Here is a 23,677-nt window from a genome sequence, read left to right as displayed (position 1 = left end):
ATAGACCTTTATTCCCAAATTTTCCTGGATTTAAAAATAGATTTTACCATAATTACACTGACTGTCTTGATAAATGAATTCAGTTAAATTCAGTATACATTACCCAGTGAAACATACGACATCTGCTTCACACTGATGAATGAATGAATGACAGCAGTGTTTCTGTTTGAAAGAAAAACTCAGAATTGTTGTAGTGGCTGAATTACTGCTGCAGAAATGTATATAATACTGAATGTACAGTACCATGTAAGCCATTACAATACAGGTATTTCCAGCCCATCCCATCAGTCATTCTCACTCAGCCTTTGTTAACAGCCAGGCTTTATTTGTTCATGCTGGCCTATTATTTGAATAATGAAGCTTGGCCTTAGCACCGGAGCTGCACTTGTATAAGCTGATGGGTACAAGCTGTGTCATTCATTCTTCACAATCACGGGCTCATTCACAGCCGGTATCCTCCAATCACATGCATGCCAGTACTGTAGTGCAGCCAGCATGACACAGTAATATTTTTCTCCTGATACACTCAAGTTAACCACAGCTCCCTCAGCCACCCCGACCTCCTCCTCATGTGCTAACTTTGATGTTCTTGTGGTTATTTACTGGGTGAATAGTTCTCCAAGCTGACTGCATTCTTTGGGAGCAGCCAGGGACTTTCATATGAGAATTTCGATTTGAGTATACTAATGATAATATCATTCTGGCAATAACAGAAATGCAATTACAGCTAACAGTTTCTTCGACATGGGAATGTTCATTCACATGCAAAGACATTCAATTTTAACAGAAATGCTGGCCTCTCTAATTTACAAGTACCACTCCAGGTGTTCATGAGTGTCTGAGCCTCATGCTATTCACCCTGAAACTCACCTCCGTGTTAATCCATCCTGAACTAGGCCTGCCCTGCTTCCTCTCAGATCCAGCTAATGTCCCCGCTCACTTCTGTTCCCCTCCATTTCGCCCCCATCTTCATCCTGTCTTTCATCTCTCTAACCTCTCCTGCTCCGCCGTCCTTCTCTGTATTAAGATCAATGCGTTTCGGCTGAGAGGGGACGTCCGGCGGGTTGCGCGCTGCTCCGCTTAACCTCTTGTAGTGGCTTGCTGTAGCCTGCTCAATCACACGCACACGCACACACACACACACACAAACACACACACACACACACACACAGAGGCAGACACACTCTGCAAACCTGCAGGCGTGTACAGACAGAGACACACACACACTAGTGTACAATCACGTGTGCACATTGTGACACGCTGACAGTGTGTGTGCTCAAAGATTTAATCTCTCACACACACGCACACACACACACACACACGCACATACTCACTCACAAACTGAATCACAGAGGCAGACAGAAAGGTTACATTGATCTTAGTCATGGGTGAGATTGCAAAAGCCTTCATCCCTCATCTCTATCTCTCTCTGCATCATTCTCCCTCTCTCCCTCTGTAGGTCCACACCTCGCTCGCCCAAGCTTTCTGTTCTTTATTTCGGGCCCTTTCTTTCCATCCCACCACCCTCCGTCACCCTCTCCAACCCTCCGTCACCTGCTTCTCTCCCTCCATCTCGGCTTCTCTTCCATTTTCTTCTCCGTCTGTCCCTTCCTCCTTCATCCTCCTCCTCCTCCTGCCTGAGTGCTGGTAATATTCGCTATAAATCATGACCACCCTGACAAACACCCAAACACACACTCTGCAAGGCAGCGCCCTCAAACGCACACATACACACTGCGACAGCCAGCTGTAGGTTCCGGCGGCTTGCTTGCGTTGTTAACCATGCATTAACTATGCATCAGCTCCTTTCATGTATTCTGATGTGTGTGTGTGTGAGTGTGTGTGTGTGAGTGAGTGTGTGAGAGAGAGCACAGTAAAGATCCCAGTGATTTAGCTTCACAGTCAAATAGCTGCATTATTCATCAGCATATGTACTCACACACAAACAAGGCAAACACACACCCAGATAGTCATCACGTCTTCTGAGACAACACTGAAGTTCCTCTTATAATAACTTGCCACTATTCAACCAGGCCATTGAGTTGGAAGCAGACAGATCTTTGTGATGAGATTCTCAGCTGCAGAACGTGATCAGAGTCCTGATTTCATTCCCACTCCGAAAGGAAGAATGCCTTTTTTAAAAAAAATGTAATTTCCGGCTGGCATTTAGCATGGCACGCAAGAGTGCTGTTCAAAGTGATGTCATGGTGAATAAAGCTGATTTATTGGATTTCATTGATTTGCAAGGCAATCACGCAATAATGTTGATCTGAATAATTTCACCAACTTCCTGCCTTTTTTCTGTGATTTTCTCCTCTGGCACGTGGCCTCCCTGTGTATTTGCATTCCTAAAAACAAAGAGAATGAATAAACATTCAGTTTTATGCTTCTTTTAAAGTAAAAATGCGCAATAAAATGCTTCATTACATGTGAAAGTCCTCCATTTAAAAGAGAAAATTCCAGTGTGGGTCTTATTTTCAGAGCTCTGGTCACCGATTCTGTTGGTTTTGAGATCTAGGAACAAGGTGACAGTGTTACAAGTCTGACAGGGCGAAAAACAAGCGGCCTGACCATCAGACAGGTGGTAAACAAGCAGCTAGCAGGAGTATGTGGACCACTTTAAAAGGAGATTAAACTGAAAGTGGGAGCGCACCAATAAGGTCAGGAGCAATCCCAGGAGAGGGCGTGTGCCTTTACTGCCCTTCTGATCATCTGAGTGCTTGTGTTTCTTGTGAGTATAATGTTGTCATAGCTGCTATCTGCTAAAATAAAGCCATCGCACCCGCTATTTTCTAGTCCACACCCAGGCAGCATCTTGACGCACGTCATGGCCTCAGGAAACACTCTGTGCATCCTATTGCGCATCTTATTTCCCAGCCTGAACCTGGGTCAGCTCTCCAGAGAAGAAGACATTTCATCGCACATGTTTCCTGGATAAACTCGTCCCAGCTTCTGTGCATTGACTGCTTCTGCATCCACAGCATGTCTGTGCTACAGGAGCGGATTGATGCACATTACCTGACACTGCACTGTGACTGCTGACTAATATCACCATGAAACTTCCCCCGTTGATGACTTACATTAAGACAAGTATTTTTTGTTTTACAAGTTCTCTGAAACATTATGTTTAAATGTGCAAATGAGGCTTTGTCAGTCACGTCTCCTGCCGCCATGCACACATCTCTGATCTACACAAGTCGATCACTTGCATGTCTGCACAAGTAAAGCGCTGTCTGTTGGAGTCACTGATGCACGTGTTTTAACATACACCAGTGTGTTACTGCACTTGATTGACACATCTGGACACATCTGTAACTGGCTGGAGGATGATCTGAGTTCGACTCAGCAGCCTTTTGAACTCTGGGTCTGTAGTTGAATGACCACACGTGGTGCGACTCTGAAACTCACGTGGATCCGGCACACGTCGCCTCTGGCGTACGGATTTGGCTTATCGCCGCGGTGCTCTGTGTGTTCTGTGTTTCGCTGTAAATCCATAGCGTACGTTATCAACGACTCAGATTGAGATACAAATACAGATAGAAATGCTTTTTTTTTTTTCCACAGCAGGCTCACATACAGACTTTGTGTGCATGTTTGAACGCAAATAGAAGAGTGACCTACCACTGAAGAGATGTTTATTTCCAGAAGGCAGTCTGCATCAGGAACCGAGCTCTTTTTCTCCATTTGTGAGGAGAAAAACATGTTATTTCTTCTATCAAAAGTTGCATAGTCTTCGTCAAAAAAATGAACTGAATGTTTATGTAAAAATACTTACTGTACGTTACAAATACACAACTGCAGAATAAGCACCTTAGAACGCTGTTGTGGTTATTTTCCAGCCTTGTAAACATATCACTGGTATGTTCTCTAGCTGAATTCCCTGCAGAAATAGCACTTCATCAATAATCTGCTTCACATCTGTTCGATTTCCTTCGATAGAAATGTTCCATATATGTTTTTAAGGTGTACTGACTTGAACAGCTTGCCCTAATTTTAATGAAAGACCATGATCCCATGCCTATAAACTGACCCCATGTCTCAGTCAACCTAAAAGATGTCTCCCTATAGGAATATCCCTGATGCATATTTGAGGAGCAGTGGCTTATATAACAGCAATAATTCAGAAAAAATGACCTCAGTTGGAGGGTTGGATGATGAAATGATGTCAGGGGCAGACGTTCCAGCAGTGAGGCATGTGACAGTGACTAACCAACAGAGCTAAAGGTGCTTGATCATGCCATACATTAAAGGCAAATACATGGACACGCTGCAGCCAATCAAAATCCAAATCACATCTGGCCACATCTGTGGCCATTGTCCCAGAAGTGACCTTCACGGCTATACGCGGGATTTTTTCATTCATAGCTTCTCCTTATAGCATGACCTTAATGTCTGTTTCAATTGCGTCATATTACTGTAGCCCTCACAGTTACAGTTGCCAGAACGCATTCAGCCGTGCATCAATATCCTGTGCATGACATGCATGGCTATCCCTAACCCTCACCTCTAGTGAATGCCGCATTACACATAAGGTCAGAAGTCAGAAATCCCCAGCTAGTGAGTTGGTTTTACAGCCTCCTGTGGTTCAGTTTGGGAAAATAGCCCGGGGAGAAACACGGATGCCTGTGATTCCCTTCTCTTCTCTATGTTGCTTTGCGATCCATCAAAGTCATTTTTAAAGGTTGGAATTCGAACGTCTCCTTTGAGTTATAACCTTGAAATGTTTTTGCGTGTCATTTTTAGTGAATTTCTCCATTGTGAGATCAATAAAGTCTGATCTTATGTGAGTGGCGTGTTGTACAGCAGTGAAGAGGGGTTAAGATTCACAGTGAAACACACTTTTAACCTTCAGGGCAACGTAGCATTTGAGGGTTGGAACAGAGGCTAGCTAGCTGGCATAGAAGTGAAAGTGAGGCTTTATGTATGAAATTTAAAGGGACTCTTCTGATTTTCCTGCTGGGTGCTCCGAGTTACTAAACAGTAATAAACTGTGGCTGCATGGACGTGAGCTCTGTCTGGGATTCTGCGTACAGAGATTTCTTGTCCACCAGCAACTGGTCACACCGGTACAGAGGGCAATAAAATGTGACCACTTCGGTCTACAACACACAACCTTTTATCGTAATTACAGTCGCATATATCATCAGCATTATCAATACCACCAGGATTATGTATTAATTTGACGTATCAGACAGAATGTTCATACTAAACAAATATGCAAATCCTATTCATCTACAGCATTTTCTGTATCAAGATTTTCATTAGCTTGACCAAACAATATCAACTCAAAGCCCAGTTAAAGGATAACTTTCGTTTTTTACAACCTGGACCTTATTTGTAGCATTAAATACGACCATTTACTCACCCAGACAACTTTGGTGGCATTTGGAGTCGTTTTGAAGAAATTAGCCCCAGAGGAGCGGCACGTATATCCACCAAAGTTGTCTGGGTGAGTAAATGGGCGTATTTAATGCTCAAATAAGGTCCAGGTTGTAAAAAACAAAACTTATCCTTTAAACACAGCCAACTGTGGAAACTCTTTCCGCAAAGTTCCTTGCAAAAAGCCAGTAAGTGGACATTGAGTTGAGAGCATTTTGTCAAACTACTTTTTGTCCAGACCGAGCTTCACAACATTTTCAGTGTCACACTTACAGACCACTGAAAATCTATATTTAAAATATCAAATACTCACCCCATATGTTCTTTAAAGGCGGCTCTGAAAAGCTTGTACATTTCAAATCATGCAGCAGGATCCACGTCTCTCGCGTTAATCCGTGTGTTCGCCTCTGTTCTTGCTGAAAACAAACCTCGCTGCTGCACTATCCTCACAGCTGGAAGTAACATATTTCAGAACACTGTAAAGATAAAAATCAACGGAACAGATGTAGAATACGGAGAAGTGGTTTGAGGGCTTCTTCTAGACCTTTTGATGCCTTTGTTGGCCTCTGGGTCACTGCTGCAATACTCTGTAACACCACTTTTCAAGAGAGTAGGCTCAGGTATGCACATCAGACTGTGGAAACAAAGGGGTCATGTGCAAGTTTTCCAAAAGTTAAAATCCAGCATGAGGCAGAACACAAACCAGAGCCTCCGCTGTCAGAGTTAATCGCTTTGTACACTCATCCATCAAGATGAATCCAAATTCTGGCAACGCTGAATATAACCGTCCACAGCACAGTGTGGAACCTACGCTTCGCTTCCTTCGCTGTGTTAGATGCTCTGAATTACTTTTGTAGACCCCTAAACTTTCGAGCCTGGTCACAGAGAGTGTGCAGCTAAGCTACAACACCAGGCTCCGTAACACACACACAAGTAAAGGAGAGAGTGATGGCAAATAGAGGCATTTATAGGAAATCATTCAAGAGCATTGTGCATACACACATACACACAGAGACACACACACCTTGTTAACCTCCATATATCACCTCAGTCTGACACAATCCCTCGCTTATTACGCCTGCTGTTTACACTTCCTGTCTTTGGCTGCGGGGGATTGTGGGTGTTGTATTGAAATATTGACTTGAAATATTCCCACAGGTCCAGCCTGCACGACTCGTTGTCAAAAGTATTAAATGTCACACACTCCTGCGGCCGACGCGCGCACATAAACACAGACGGAACACACGCTAACCCACACAGTGTCACGTTGTCAAAGACGCTCGCTGTTAACCGCATTCAGACAGGAATAGAACTGCATACAGGTGCGCTCATTCAGCTGAACAGCCAGACTAATGCCTGCACACACACACACACACTGACACACACTCATTAATGCAGAAAACACACATACACATACTCACTGTAGTAAACAGCATGACCCACCAGAGCTTCTCAGAGAAATCTTTGCTACACTTCAGAATCAGCAAACTGTGCCCAGCTTCTCTGTGTATCTGTGTGTGCTGTGTGTGTGTGCGTGTGTGTGTGAGCGTGCGCACACTTGTGAATAAACATGATCTTTGCCGTGAGCATTTTTCTAAGAGGCCTTAACTCTTCTCCTTAGAGAGAAAGGCCCTTAACCAGCCCTATCTGATAACTGGCTATTGATTTAGTCTCTCACAAACACACACACACACACACACACACACACACACACTTCAGCACTGACTGGCCCTCCCCATAGCCACACACACACACACACACACACACACTCCCACTCAGAGTGCTGGCATGTCAACAGACTGCAGCAGCTAGACTGGGCACCAGACAGCACATTCCCCGGGAATGAAAGGCAGCTAATTAGGAAGGAAATTAAATGGAGAGATTCAATGATAGAATCCAAATAGAGTTCAGCTGAGCGGCACAGAAAGGAAAATAGAAAACGCGAAAGAGTGTGTGTGTGTGAGGCACCTCTCATCCCTCTTTCTCTCTCTCTCTCTCCTCTTCTTCCTCCGTCCCCCCCTCCTCCTGTAGTTAATGTCGGCAGAATAATTATGCACACTTGAAAATACATGAAAAGTCCTGAAAGATGGCTGGTTATTAAGGGGAAATGAGATGGAGAGATGCTTTGATGGACTCTAAAGAGAGTTCAGTTGAGATGAGTATGGGAGAAATGAACTGGGAAATTTGTTCTCCCTCCTAAATCTCCCCTTCCTCTCACCTTTGCTCCTCAGCCTCCTCACTTTCTTCCCTCCTTGTTAACCGGCACCCTTTCCCTCCCCCCAAATTATAATATTCATCCCCAGCCCCCTCTATTTCTTGCATCAGCATGCATCCTGGGTGACTGCATTGTTTTCAGACAAAGCAAAAGCGTCCAGTCTGAGTGTAAATGGGCTCGAAATGAATTCAAGATCTGCATGTAAATTATCTCTTTAGATGAATTTGGCCCCATTCACAGCAAAGTGTGAATGCGCTGCCGTCCGAGCCAGCGTGGAAAACAAAGCGAATCAAAGAGGCTGCAGGCGGCTGAAATGGCAGCACAGATTGCTGTCGTGGTGGAGGAGAGGGTGGAAGTGAGACGCGGCGTTGACTCGTTAGCTGATTTATATGTATGTGTCTGCGTGCATACTGGGGCTGTAAATGCCAGGTGTGGTGTTTAAATAATCATATTTAAACAGTGTCCCAGCTTCAATTGCATGGCAATCCTTTAAAAAAGATTGAGTGAGGCAGTGCAGAAATGTACAGAGGAACATATGGGGATTACATGGCAGAAATGAATATTTTATTGGAAATCTGTGTACATGGAATAATGAACTAAAGGCATGGAATAATGAACCACGTGCTCGGTTGAGAGATGCATGTGCAGCATTCAGTATAGATTGTCCACAGGTATGATAAGACTTCTGATACAGACCTCGAACCTTCAGAATAAAAGAGGTAGTTGGGGTTGGACACTGTTAATATTTTTATCCAATAAATAAAAACACTACTAGCAACTGTCTGAAAGATGGTGATGTACTGAACCTGCAACCATCATAATGAGATGCAAATAACTGAGTTGCAATAAGTCACTCAGAGAGGTGCATGAAATCCAGTTTGACTGTGCAGAATTTGTTTCTGAGAAAACAAGCTATGCTAGCAAGTGTGTCTCGTGCTTAGAGGAATCCTATTATTGCATCTTTAGTCAGTTAAAGGTGGGGTGAGTCATTCTGGAGAAAGGCTGTTGATATTCTGCTGACTGTCTCCAGAATGACTCACCCTACCTGTAGGTGCATCACACAGAGTACAGTATGGTACAGTGTAATTCAGAGCTGATTCTTAAGCTTGGAAACAGACGCTTCATTCATCCATTTAATGGCTGTTTTCTTGGGCTTATCACACGATCTCCACCAGCAGATGGAGATGCCCAGTTGGCCATTTGTTGCTGTGCAAACCAGGCATCTCTGAAGTTGGTTGGAACATTCATGTGTTGAGAAGATAGTCTGACTTCATAAACTGAGTAAATCATCAAAAGCCATCGGATTAGTTGAAAGGTGCACTGCCACAAGGCTGAAAACTATTTTAGAGATATGTGGTTTTCAGTGGACAGTGACGGTGTGATCAGGAGCACTAACCGCTAATAAAAGGACCATTCAGCCCATAATATCTCAGTGTTTACAGCTTGTTTTGCTGCCATCATGTGGTCTAAAAATACACAATTTACATATTTATTATTTCCTGCTTTAACCAAATGCATATCCAGGAAGTCTTGCTCACAGATTTGCCGAAGCTGTGTTCTCAGTTTAGCAATGCTAATGTGGACAAAGTGCTATCCTAACACACATCACTATGTTTTTCTACTGTATGACCCCTGACTCAGCTGGACAAAAGAAGGAAGAAAAGATGTAATTTACATGAAATGTGACTTTGGAAAAAGAAAAGCAGGAAGCAAGGAGGAAAGAATCGATGAGAAGCAGGAAAAGTGCAGAACAAATAAACCAGGAAATCAATCAGGGAGTGAATGAGAGCAGCTCGCCGCTTCCCGCAGGACCCTGCGTGCTACCGCGAGTGGGAAAAAGAGGAGGAAGAGTTCCTCCACATTGTGCTGACATGCACAGAAGCAGCAGTCTGCTCGAAGAGCAAACAATCAACAGAGAGCCCTGCTAGTGTTCATTCACCCATTCACTCATTTAACGTCCATACAGCCTTTAACAATAAAGGAGCTCTGGACTGACTAACTGCTGGGGGTGTGTAACAGAGGATTGCTTTAATAGTTGTTATATTGTTGTTTTATTGTGATGTGATGGTTATTGTGAGGTTCAAAATGTTTTCTTTTTACTGGAAACCTCGTCTGCAAACTACATTTTAGAACCTTACAGGACCATAAAATCTCTGCGAGGAAAATGAAAGCTCTGCTCTACTTTGTTCACTGCTTCCCATTCTCCTTTCCTTTCCTTCCTTTCCTTTCCTTTCCTTTCCTTTCCTTCCTTTCCTTTCCTTCCTTTCCTTTCCTTTCCTTTCCTTTCCTTTCCTTTCCTTCCTTCCTTCTCTCCTTCCATTCTTCTTAAATAATGTTGTTTATTACATGTCAGTCTCAGTAATAGCTTTTCTTTTCTTTTTCTTTGAAGTTAAATCAGTGGGACCAGTGTTCATTAATTCCATGACAACTTCTGTTTCTTTCTGTTATCATATCATCCGCTCGTCACTGCTTCACTTAATTTCTTCTTCCCTTCCTTCTCTCTTTTCTGTGACTGTGGCTCCTTTAAATCTCCATTGTATTTTAACATTATCATTAGTTAGTACGTTTCCTGCCTTTCTTCCTGCTTTCAGTTACTATTTTGCTTCCTCTGTTTCCTTCATATCCTCCGTTGCTGCGTTTTTGTCTCATCATTCTTTGTCTGTGTGCACCGCTCCTTCCTCTCCTCTCTCTTTAACTCTTCTTCCTCCCTCGTGTTGCACTGAAGCTGGCTCCACAGAGGATAGTATATGTGATTCTCTGGCTGCTGTTTAGTTTTCATTCCCTTTATGTACAAGCTTTTTTTTTTATGAGACACGGCAAATATTTTTATCACGTTTTGTTTCTATGCAACTTGAAATAGTTTGTTTTTCAGCCTGTTTGTCCACAGATTCAACACGCAGCCTGCTGTATATCTGTATATGTCGGAGGGGATAGTTATGAATAAAGCCTCAGTGTCCCAGGAACATGTGACATTCAAAAAATAGCATAAACATAGAGTGTGTGTTGCCATGGGGTTCAGGTGAGGGCTACACCTTCTGACCCCCCTCCTCTAAGCTTGAAGTAGGGCTACACCAATCTAACTTTTTCAGCCTGATATCGATTCCAGCTCAAGAAATCTAGCACGTAGCGATGTACCAGAGCTATCTTTTAATGTAAAACCTGAATATCTGACTGCAGCTCACTGGAATCCTTTTTTTTTTTTTTTTAACATGGAGAAACAGAAGGCCAGAGGCAGAGCACTAAAAACTGAATGAATGGTTTCGGCTCATGCACATCGAGTCGATACCTGATCCACCCAAATGTCAGAACTGATGCCGACACCAATATGTTAGATTGGATCATTCTACAGGGAATCAATGGCTCGAATGGTCATTATTGACATACATTGTTAACACTGAGGCAAATGTGCATCATGCCCCCATCAGTCCCTGTCTGCACTCCAGACAGTAATCAGCTACCTTAAATTAGCTAATGGCCAACAAGACTAAATCTGATGTGTAAAGATATTAAGATTTCATGGTGAACATTCCTGAATAAATTTATGTTCAAACAAATTACCAAAGCTTAACTGACATATGTAAACCCGTGGTACGGACTATTCCACCCCAGCTAAACTTTGCTGGTGGCCTTCGAGCAGGTTAATCCAGTTCTGCATCTGTGCATCCCTGTTCGATGGAGCTGTGAAGAAATTGAGGAAATAGTCAATATTTGGTCCATGTTCGTGCCAAAATGTTAAAAAAAAAAAGTCAGATATGGACCGTATTATGTTCAAACTGGACTTTTTGATTTGTGTGGAAATGCTGTTTCAGTCAGCAGCCAATCAGCAACAAGACTTAGTGTAGATCTGCATTGATTTTGCTGTGAATTAAAGTGAGGCAGCTCCATTAGAGGAAATTAAATCTGAATGACTGAACAGGCCTCAGGCTGGGTTCTCTTAATTTTTATTTCCTTTGCTTTCTCTGTCTCTCTTTTTCATTGTGTCTTTACCTCGCTCGCCCACAACTCTATTCTCTCTCAGCTCTCTCTCTCTCTCTCTCGCTCACCCCTGGGCGACACAGAGGTCCCATGCTATTACTTTCTGTTAACCATAAAATGGAGAAAAATCCCATTTGACCAACAGTGACCAGATCAAGAAACCTGGAGCTATGTAGCACCGTAACACACACACACAGCTAAATGCACACACACACACACGCACAGGAAACACTGTTATTGCTACATGTCCAAACACACCTCTGCTCACATACATACCCACACACACAAATAGGATTCCTACTTGGCAAAACCGCTTCCAGTGAGCCCATTGAACCAAGTCTATTGATCCTCTTCTCTGTCTTTTCTCTCCCTTGTTCTGGCCTCCTCCATCCTGCTGTATTTTCCTTCTTTTTCTACATCTTCACCAGTCTCTCCCACCCCCTCACCACCTCTGTAATTGATTCTCCCCTCTCTCCATCCTCCTGTCACAGGAAGGGCCTCCTGGTCGAGCTCCTTCGGCCTCGACACGGACTCTAGATTGGAGATAGAGAGAACACTAATCCACCAGCAGTTTAGCAACTCTGTCCAGCTGGAAAAACTGAGATCTTGACTGATTCCACTGCTGTAGACCTATCTAAAGGATGTCTTACACCCAGTAATATAGATGGACCTCACTCACCCAGCGAAAGAACAACACGGAGAAACGCTCTGCACAGATGGGGGACAGTCTACGCAGTGTACACTTCTCCGAAAAGGTGAAGTGAATGGTGAAACAGTTTACAGCTTTACCTGCTTCCTGCTGCAACTTTGACTTACTGTTATTGTACTTTCTCTGTTTTCTTGTGCAATGAGTGTTGATTAACGTTTAGCTATGCTACTTTCACCTGTAGCTCCAATGAAGTAACTGAATTGAACTTACACATTTGACTTATTTTCGGCCTTGTTGCCATTTTTCCAGAAACAAGCAGTCACTTGCATGATGGTCAAAACTACAAAATAAGACCCAAGTTGTAATGAGACCGAACTGCCTTGAGATTTTTGGGTCTGGATTTGAAGACCCTCAGTTTCTGTTGCCTCTTGTAGCACATTCACTACATTTTGCAAACTATGCTGCTGACATTGAAAAGGCTTGTGAAACAAATGAGGAGAAAGTGTTTTTGGTTGTTTTGCAGCTCCTCAACTATAATCATGTATACTTTTATAATTTTTGCTGACAATTCTCAGTGTTTTTTCTACCATTCCTGCCATCCCTTGATTTCTGTGTATTTATTTACTGTATGAAAATCCCAAATTAATATTGATCTAATGAGTGTGGTATGAACCTTGAGGGTCAGAGAAATATAACAAAGCGTTAAGATTAGACTAACTGACCTTAAAAGGAGAAAAAAAAAAGCAACAAGTTGATCAACTGATGAAACATGCTCCCACTTCATGCATTAAACACACACGTTTCAGGCTCCTAACTTATGAAAGTCTAGGCAATTTAAACCTAACACTGCAGATGTAGTCAGATACAACTTGCAAGACAACCTCTTACACCCAATACCAAAGCACTCTGGATCAAAGCGGTATCACAGTGCCCATTGAAACAGATACAACCAGGTTCAGCATCTCTGATATTCAATACTGTAGGCTGATAGGGGAAAGTACAAGAACCTTGATCAGCGTAAAGCAGCATGTAAGAGCTAGAATATCGTGAAACCAAATTAGTCTCCTGCCGAAACCTTTTAATCTCCAAAGGGGAGCTGAGTTATTGAATCACTGGCAGACTGGCAGATTTGATCATAAATGTCTGTTTTTAACAACTTATGTTGCATGATTGATGATGTGGTCATACAGTCTTGGCTGTCAGATACAGACCATTAACCGTCAAATTAGAAATGCAGCTTTCCTGCGGGATCCAGTCACGAAACAATCAGTCAGCACACCTCAGGCAAACAGAGACCTGAGACTGCGGTGCAACAGAATCCGCCTGACTGCTTCAAACACCTCTGACATTCAACCCTTTACACAGACGAGCTAAACCTTTCTTATCGCTCTGGAAATCAGCCGCTGCAGTGACTGTCATATACACAACATCCCCGCCTGAAGATAGCAGGAACAAAGAGCAGCTGATAGCTCGCACTGCCAAATACAACTCTAACATCCTGTAGGTGAGTGTCTTACTCTGTGCTGCATTAGGGATCAATGCCAACAATACAGCACGTTACAATCAAACTTTCTACCAATACAGTGATGTTAGATACTGTACAGTCAAATATAGGGCTGCAACCAACAAATATTATACAGAAAGACTCGATACAAGTTTGTGCCGCTAGTTTCAGGCTTTTCTATTGATGGACAGTCAATGCACCAAGTAACGTGCCAATACACCAAGAAAAAGCAGGCTAGCAAATTTTCACAACATTCCCTTATAAATTGGCTTTGCAAATGCATTCAGCATGTTTGTTAGACCTCATTCTACAATGCAGAAGTACTGACTGTAACATAAAGGTCATTTCTTAATGCAGCTTTAATCTATCATTGTAACATTCAGAAAATGTGCTGGTTTAAGACTATCAGTAACTATTAACAGAGAGTGATCGAGAGGGCAGCTAACAACCGCCCGTACATGAAAAACTGCAAATTAACAGCCCAATCAAGCATAATCACAGTGGCATTGATATTTAAACGGGCACAGGAATTACATGAAAATTAGTTAATTACATTCTAAGTACATGTAGCCACCTTTCTGCAGTGCGCCTTGCATCCAGAGCAGCTCTGTCTGTCTGTGCTCGGCTGGCTGTGACGGCGCTGCTGTCTGCTGTAGAGCAGGGGGAAGGCTTGGCACAGTGCGTCTCCCCCTCTGAAGCAGGCTTGTGTTTTGCTAATATTGCATGTACCATTGAGAGCCTGTCGAAGATACTCAGACCATGCAGTATTTAAGCCGTCGTTTCTCCTTCAAACGGTAAACCTTCGGCAGACGTGGCACAGCGCTCGCTGAGAGAATTTCGGTCTGATCGCATCACAGGAGTGCGACGCATGCATTTCACACAGGAGGTGGCCGAGTTTTACAAAGGTCACCTCAGTCCTTCCACTGAATAGAAACCTTTTTAAGGCTGATCGCGTTAATCTAGTCTCACTCGAGTGTTAATAGAAGGTTGTGTCATTTGCAGTCAATCGCTGCTATTCGCAGGTGACCAGGTTACATGTTAGCAGGATCACCGACATGGAAAAAGTGAAAACTCAGGGCCCCGTGGCCCTCAGGGTCCCCTGCTTTTTTCAGATGGTAATCGAGCCTTGTCTAAAGGTGGTAAAAACTCCTCTTTAGACATCAGAAAAGACATTGATCGAACAAAAAATAACATGATTTGAAACAATCTAAGAGCCTACAGGCGAAGCAGGATTACCCACTGAGCTGCTGCCCTGATGCCCCAGACCTTCAAGAGCCCCTAAGGCCCAACATTAGCTCCTGAAAGGGCTGAAAAAGTCTGGAGGCTGTGTCTTGGAAAGGTGCCATCGGTCAAAATCTGCTTTAACCTGCAACATGTTAGTTGATATTGTACTCATATCACACACATTCTGAAACAACTTCCTGAAATCAAGTACATAGCACTGAGTGGCTTCTGGGGGTTTGGGAATTTGGGAGCTCAACAGGGCCCCACAGCTCATTGTTGCCCCAGGGCCCCCAAGTAGGTTAATCCGGCCCTGCACACAGGCTGAATTCAAGATAAGTATTAGCATTTAGCAGCATAAATAGACTCAAGTGCAACCCTAGAAAATGTGCTCCAGAGCAAGACTATCACCACAAAAACAGAGATTCAAACTGTGGAAGAACAAAAAGCAATAATCTTCCTGCCATCTGTCACGACTGAAACACTTCTGAGCAGAACCGCATCTAACAGCTGCTCGAAATGTTTTGAAATGATAGCACATTTCTCTCTTTTACCCGTTTTAAGGTAATTGAGTGTGACACCTCGGTGCTATCCAGCTTCAGGAAGTGGCAAGACCAAATGAAACAATTGCATCTCGGACAGAAACGCGATCCACAGCGGCTGAAATTAAACACAAACCTCAGAATAAGAGATGACAGCTCGGGATGACGTGAACATAATTGAAAATGAGTTGAGGGGAACAGCTAAATTGACTGATGGCGTAAGAATCCGCGCGCACACACACACACCCCACACACACATGCACACACGCACACACACGCACCAACGAGCAGTGAAAAATAGAGTGCAGCAATCTGCGACAAAATGATTAAAAATGTATGTGTGAGAAGCCAGCGTCACACACAACATAATACACAACAGTCATAAAACGCCAACACACACACATAGACTTTGACGCACGTACAGAAAAGGCCCTGAAAAATGCCTATTATAAATCAACTCAAAGCAACAGCCCTTATGCTTCAAAGTCATCTCCGAATCGCTTATCCACACATTGAGCCACACTATAGGAATACCAATTTATAGTCCTCTATCATATCATTCAGAGAGAGGGGCGAGGAAGAGGGGAGACAGAGTGAGGGAAGGGGCGAGAGAGGTAGACAGAGAGTGGAAGAGAGGGAGAGCAAAGACCACAAAATACCTATTTATACATTTCAATCTTATCTGAGAGTAAAGAAGAGGACACTTCTGCAGAGATATTGGCGTCCACACGTACAGTAGATGGATATATGAATGCATTCAGTCACTCATTCATTCACACACACCCACACACACACGCTCTCACACACACACACACAGAGTCCCAGGGCTGCAAGATAAGAGAGGAGAGTGTTCTGGGGAGAAAGCTTCCTCATTGGTGTGCAAGGCTGCACATGTTCCAACCCTCCCTTATATCCCCTGTGTGTGTATATGTGAGAATGTGTGTGTGTGTGTGTCTGCGTGTGTGTGTGTGTGTGAGCACTCTCTTTCCTTCACTGCCACTAAAAAGACACAGAGGACCTATTGTGCCCAAGGAAGGAAAATCACTCCATTTTCAGAAAAGGAGAGGAATGAACAGCTCTCTCTCTCTCTCTCTCTCCTTCCGTTCATCTCTCCCGACCTCTCTCCTTCCCTCTCTCTCTCTCTCCCCCTCTCACACTCTCTTTCTTCTCCCCTCCCATTCACACAGCAGCTGAAATGGCGAAGCTTGTTAAAAAGGAAGCCCACATGCCAGCATTCACAGCTTTGCTTACCGCAGCATCTCCCCTGCTCTCCGTGTGCCTTTGCACCAGAAACCACGGATGAAAGCGACTCGATACGGCATCTAAAAGAAGTTATGACACTAAGGGGCCGCAAGTAAATGCATAAAGGGAAAAGGGAAAAAAGGAACAGGTAGAGAAAATATCAGGATTTGCAGTAAATGAGGTGTTTCATGGAGCAGTAACAGCAAAACAACATTAAAGGAGAATGTCTTTTTCACGTGTTCAGAGCTGCAGCTCGTTCGCTCTGGAACACAATTTTGCTGCAAACAATATTATCCAAAACTCTGCTTACTGAGTGAAACTGAGGTTCCTGCCTGGCAAGACTAGTTTATTGAAACAATCTATCATGGAAGAATTGTGAACCGGTGGGGATTAGCTGATGTCAGTGGCCCAATTCTTGCTTGATGGATGGACATGAATGTACCTCTGCAGAGTCTGGGACAGCAGATGCGATGATGGAGAAAAGCCTTCATTATCAAAGACTTCAAAACAAAGGATAAATCATCAAAACCTGGCTCTTGTTTTCTGTAGTTTCGGATATTTTTCATGTCATTTAATCACTGCTGTGATGTGGGAATGCTGCAACACGGTTAAAAACTGAGCAGTTGAAAACAAGTTTAATCCATCTCATTAGCAAAAGAAAGCTCAGAAATATGGAAATTCTTAGCCAAACTGTTGTTAACATCACTTCAAGATAACAAACCGACTTCTTAGCTCAAACTGCCTCACTTGCTGTAGTTGCGTACACACAAACTGTGTCCCAGTCCCAAACACAAAATCTACACAAAAATGTGCCATTGCATCAGGAAAGTGGAGGAGCTGCTCACAGCTGGGCCAAATTCAGAAGCTGCTGTTTGATAGACGTGTTGATGCACAGATTGTATCACTTTCTGTTCTGTATAAAACACTGAAGCTGATTTTCTCTTTATACTGTGTGTGAAAACAGTGTGCTAAGACAGCATGTCATGCATACTGTTTACACAGTATGCATGACAGTGTGCACATATGTAACACAGTTTAAGGAACTGGTAATCTTCTGTGCAATCTGTGCATTATCACTGTCATTCTGGTGTCACTGTGTCCTCAGATCTCAGAAATCAATGTAATGAACACAATAATGTCAAAAACATTGGAAATGATTGCAAGATTCTGCTTACATGGAACAACAACAAAGCATGCTCACTAAAAAGTGACTCATTTTGCATCCGTAGCAAACCCACAAACCTGCAAATATATCTTGATTCAAGGTCCACTTTCAGGCCTTTTCCCAGAGCTGTAAACTGCACTGCAGACTGGGAGAAGTGGAGAAGCCAGCAAGTGGACTTGAAGTTAAGGTACTCCCTCTCATGTGTTACATTCCTTCAGTGCCGCCAAACCATGTAGTGATCAGCGCAAAGATTAAGAACAGCAACCAGCTGACATGTCATATGCAGGGACTCTTCCAATGCCCTTGAGACTTTTCAGTAAATCACAGACCCCCACAAAGCACACCACTTTGCAACCGAACTCGCAAAACAGCGACAGCTCCCTCGTCCCCTTCGAGCAGGGCTCTCAGTAGGTCCCAGCCGTCAGATTGGAACGAGGCCCTGTTGCCGGCAACATTTCAGCACCTCGGACAGCTACACAATAGCCAGCCGAGATCCAGCGGGGGAAAAACATGAGGACAAAAGACAGAGGAGGAGGTGAAGGAGGGCGGTGGGCCCGGGACATACAAAAGGGAAAAGGAGGGGGGGGGGGGGATTTGGCCGCTGGGAGGCCATTCACAGAGGATACAAAGAGCTAATGTCAACTGGAGTTGAAGGACAGAAAACAGAATTAGCATTAGAGCGGCTAGCACAGTTCATCCATGTCGCACGGTGAGGAAAGAGGGGATGACAGGCCCATAAACGCACTGATAATACACACACACACACACACACACACACACACACACACACACACACAAACAGCAGAACGTGAAGAAACACTAAGAGATGGTTTCTAGCACAGTCTGCTGCTTATCCACAACAGCAATTCGCGCCTGCCAGCTGTCACACTAACTGCAACTCTTGTCTCCTGTAGGATTTCAGAGTCAAAACATGCCACATTATTTTCACTCTGCGCAACCGGTGTCATGTTTGAACGGCAGGACGTGGTGGAGTGCTGCACCTCGTGAGCAACGGTTTCCAGTGCAGTCAATACTACCCGCCATTTTCAGCACAGCACATTTCCTTTTACTGCTTATCCACAAGGGGCAGTTCACTACTGTTAATCGCTCTGCTAATGACAGATCTTCTCTCCTGTACGATTGCAATGCTGAAGAAGCAGCAGTTGTTAAAAATGCCACATTTTTCAATCTACAGCTCTCTCTTGAAGCCAAACAGCATTTTTTTTAGAGAATACAATGACTTTACAAGCACACCCTGGTCCCTGCTGAAGAAACTATCGACCCTCTTCATCAAACATTAGGTGGACCTTCGGTGCACCGTCAGATGGATTGAGTGGCGATTTCAGATGGAGGGGTGGGAATTTGGAGAAAACCTTTAAAAATGCCGTGTCAGGCGGAAGACAGGAGGAAGCTACGGCTATCGTTCAAGTTAGAAGGAGCCGACAAAAATCCAGCTCGTCCATCGTTAGAGGACCTGTCACATCTCAGTGGAGAGAGAGAGAGAGAGAGAAGAGGGAGCTGCAGGCAAGCTCTGCTTTCATTTTGTTTGGCTCCCACCACACACACACACACACACAGTAGAGCAGTCCACAGCACACCGCAGCATCCAAAAATAATTATGCACAGTCTAAACAAAATGTACCTCAAGCTCAGGATCTTGACAAAGTGCTTCAGTGAAAGTTTAATGGCGCAATTTCGCCGCGCTGTATTGCTCCCCTATAGCATACAATATTCTCTATAAGTTGTACATCTCCAAAGACACTTCATATTGAAAGCAAAATAACATGATTCTCCCTGTCAAGAACTCACATATCCTTTCACACCCAGTCTCAAGTTTTTTTTTTCTTTTTTTTCTTTTTAAACAGACAAATAAGTCTTCTATTTTACATAAAGATTTGATTCTTTAAAATACAGCACTTTCAAAAAAAGGAACATTTCCATTTTGCAGAGAGCATTGTTGATAAAATAGTTGAGTGCAAAGGCACTTTCTGGATTCAGTATCGTAAGATTTTGCCGCTTGTTGGATTTTGGAAAGGTTTTCTTTTATGGTTTAACACTCACCATTTATCTGTGTATGCTAAATATGTACAGGAATGTCAATATGTAGCATTTCCTCTTCTAGAAAGAATAATTATTCAATACTTTTTTCTGTTTTTCACAGGGAAAATAAAATACAGTTTTATGAAAAGCACAAAGCCATATTTGTACACAGTCCTGCCCATTATATACCTGCCGTCATCAAAGTCTTTTGGAATTTCATTTTTCAAGAAAGCAGAAATAATTTAGAACTTCCAGGACAAAAAAAAAAAAAAAGAACTGCATAATAATATACTTCTTATACTCCTTTTACACATCTTGAAAAGAAAAAAAAGAGAGAAGAAAAGAAAAGGAAGAGAGAAAAAAGATCATAAAAGGCTTCGGTTCGCTTCCAGTCAATCATGTAGGATTGAACACATAATTGATAGATAAGATAGATATATAGAGAGGGCTATTATTACAGTAACTGCGTGATTATTATGAATGCTGCACAGAACCTGGGGTGGAGGGGGGGGGGGGGCATTGTCGCTATCTTACAGTTGGCTCATCGCAGTCTGTTTCTCCAGAACCTCCAGGTAGTCTGGTTCTGTTTTTAGCTTCCCAGGGAGCAGAAGTGGGTGCTCATTGTTTTTGGAAGGGTGTTCGGCCCCGTAGTATTTCCTGGGGGTCCCGTACAGCACGGTTTTGTTCAACCTGTCCTGGTTGGTGACATGCCGCCGGGCTGTAGCGGCCTCGTAAGGGGGCACGATACACGGTCTCTTAGGTAAAGTGCAAAAGTTGTAATGGAAAGGGGGGATGCCTGCAGCTGTGGGGAGCTCTTTGTTGGGCCTCTCCCCTAAGTTTTGATACAGCATCTCCGGAGGCTCTGGGGTGGTCAAACCGCATGATGTTGGAGATTTATCCATAAAATCCATTGTGCTGATGGTGTAGGCCCCTGGGCTGCGGGTGAGGACATCATCCTTCTTTGCATCCAGGGGCCCAAAGCTGAGCTCCTTCAGGTTGCGGTAATACGCCACCTGCTCGCCATCCTTCTGCATGTAAATAGGGTTTTGGCACATGGAGCCCACAGGCGGCGGGATGTAGTTATAAACGTGGCTTTCAGACGTTTTGTCTTGGGTCGGTTCGGGAGTGTAGGAGCCATATTGCACTTGGAAAGAGTTGAGATCTAAGTTGTTGGCGCCTGTGGGGACGTGTTCCACTCCTTTGCGCCGCTTCAGAACAAAAACGAAGAGGCCTGCGCCGAAGCAGACCGAGAGGATGAAAACAACGAGGAGGCCGAGAATCAGCACTGACAGTGGGACCTCAGGGTGTAACTCAGGGGTGTGGATTCGGGATTCAGTGGGGCTAACTGAGCTGAAAGAAGAAGATGAGGAAGGGGTGGGAGCCTCAGTGCTGGGGCTTATCAAAGTAGGAGCTTTTGTAGGGGGGGCGTTTTGTGGGGGGGGCACCTCACTGGGCTCAGGGCAGATGGCCTCGTTGCGGAGCGAGCGCAGCAGGCGACCTGCGTGTTTCGACGGCGAATCGCAAGTGATTTCGTTGACCACTACGCTGGTGCTGGACAACTCCATCCAGTTTTTGAGCGCCACGATGTCACAGGTGCAGTCCCAGGGGTTCTCCTGGAGGTCAATCTGGATAAATGCCGAGAGCTGGTCCAGGACCCCTCGAACCGGCAGGTAGGAGAAATGATTATTCCGCAAGTTGAGCCTCGTCAGCATCGTGCCACCGAACACATTGTCAGGCAGCGACCTTAACAGGTTGTTGTTCAGGAAAAGCAGCTGCAGGTTATGTAAAGCGTTAAATGTTTGTGGTAAAATGTCTTTGATGATGTTATATTCCAAATACAGATACTGGAGCGACTGAAGGCCGGCGAAGAGAGACTGAGAAAGCGATTCAATGTAATTCCCATTCAGATAGAGCCGCCTGAGGTTTGTTAGATTCTCAAATGCGCCTTCCTGAATCACTGCTATCCTGTTGTTCCCTAAGTGAAGCAGCTCCAGCGAGCTGTACTCTGTGAGATCAGTTCTGTAAATCACCTGCAAGTAGTTGCCAGTCAGGTGGAGCTTCTTTGGGTAGGAGGGCTTGGGGTTCAGCTCGCTGATGTTATGCAATTTCCGTTCTTGGCAGTTGATGTTCAATCCACTGTCGGGGTTTTGTGACGTGCACACACACACACTGGGACACAACATGGGCACAGGGGAGCGCGTCTGGTACACCATTATGGGCCCAAAGACGTGTTTGTCCTTAGTGATGCGAGGGGTGGGCCTGTAGCGCATTTTTGGCGGACGGGAAGCTTTCGGGGCACGGGTGGGGGTGAGCGCGCCGGGGTGGTAGGTCGGGGGCAGGGCCCCTTGAAAGTGAGAGTCGGAGGGGTGGTGAACACGCTCACCAGCGTTCCTGCGCGGGCACAGATCCTGCTTTATGAGCTGAGTGATGTCTTTCCCGTGCAGCCTGAACGGAGTCTCACACACTATGTCCCCCACAAAGACAGAAATAGTGTCCAGCCAGGATTTGAGGGGGATCAGATCGCAGGTGCAGTTCCATGGGTTCTCCTCCAGCTGGATCTCCATGATGCCGCCTATGTGCTCTAAAACCCCGGCAAACGGCAGCATTTTGAGCCGGTTGCCACGTAAATCCAAGTGGGTGAGGAGCACAAAGCGGAAAATATTGGGAGGTAAAGACAACAGCAGGTTGTCATTGAGGATCAACACTTTGAGCTTATTGAGCTTACTGAAAGCACCCGGCTCTATGGCGCTGATATAATTATAGTCTGCCTGTAAATACTCCAAACTCTCCAGTCCTGCAAAGGTGTCCTCTTTAATCACCTCCAGGTTGTTGTTGTTCAAGTGGAGCCGCTTCAGGAAGCGCAGCCCGTTAAAAGCGCCGGTTCGGATCTCCTGCAAGCCATTATTCCCAAGATGCAGTGAAGTGACATTGCCATAATTGACAAACTCGTTGGCGCTGAGCCGTGACAGGAAGTTTCCGTTGAGAAAAAGCTGAGAGATTTTATTTGGGGGCGCCTGGAACTGGCTGACGGTGGTAAATCCTTTATTCTCACAGTTGATGTTCAGTATGTTCTCCCGCTCCTCGCAGGTGCAGCGGGTCTTGCAGATTTCTTTGGAGGCTGAAGTTTTGCGGCTCTCCGTTTCGGACGGTGACAGGCTGGTGACCGTGAGGACGCTCAGAAAGAGGACGCCGCTCAGCATTTTTACAGCCAAAAATGGTCGCTGAAATATAGATCCAGCATTTAACTTTGCAGCGTGAGCCTTGAACGGAAAGAGGGGGGGAAAATCAGGGGGTGAGTTCTCACAGTAGGTAGAGGAAAAAAAAAAAGAGAGAGGTAGAAGCGCTCACACACACGCAAACACACACTCACACACACGCACACACCCAAACACACAGGCGGGCTGAAAATAGGCGCACCACCGTTATTTGGTGTTAAAATGGGACCGCGGTGTACGGGAGATGCGCAAATCTCTCCATTGACCTTCACTTTGAATCCAAAAAATGCCAAAGTCCCTCCCAAAAAAAATCAATCCTGAAAAAGAAAAATAGCGCAACCATCACAAATCAACGGGATCCTGTGTGGTGGATGGACTTGGCACATTGTCAGAGGCAGAGGGGAATCGGAGGGAGAAAAGGCGCTTACTGCAACCCCTTTTTCCTGACAGAGAGCGCCGATTTATTCAGTGGCTTCACGCAGATCACCAGCAGCTGCAGCCAAATATTTAGAGAGAGACACGGGCTGCGA

General features: G+C 44.5%; 2 protein-coding genes across 2 annotated transcripts in view; both read right to left on the bottom strand.

The window, feature by feature from the left end:
• cep295 (centrosomal protein 295) overlaps positions 1-23,677 on the bottom strand; it is a 56,859-nt gene that overhangs the window by 1,403 nt on the left and 31,779 nt on the right. The window lies entirely within an intron of this gene.
• Positions 20,463-23,132, bottom strand: slitrk2 (SLIT and NTRK-like family, member 2). The gene has a single exon (XM_041941175.1). It carries the CDS (start codon positions 23,130-23,132, stop codon positions 20,463-20,465), a length of 2,670 nt encoding a protein of 889 aa, XP_041797109.1.

The sequence above is a fragment of the Chelmon rostratus genome, chromosome 7, assembly GCF_017976325.1.
Source record: "Chelmon rostratus isolate fCheRos1 chromosome 7, fCheRos1.pri, whole genome shotgun sequence".
Classification (NCBI taxonomy): domain Eukaryota; kingdom Metazoa; phylum Chordata; class Actinopteri; order Chaetodontiformes; family Chaetodontidae; genus Chelmon; species Chelmon rostratus.
Note: the sequence above shows the minus strand (reverse complement) of the source record. Positions and strands in the feature narration are given on the sequence as shown.

Excerpts from the sequence above, each read along its gene's own strand:
- slitrk2 (XM_041941175.1), bottom strand. The coding sequence starts at position 23,132 with ATGCTGAGCGGCGTCCTCTTTCTGAGCGTCCTCACGGTCACCAGCCTG.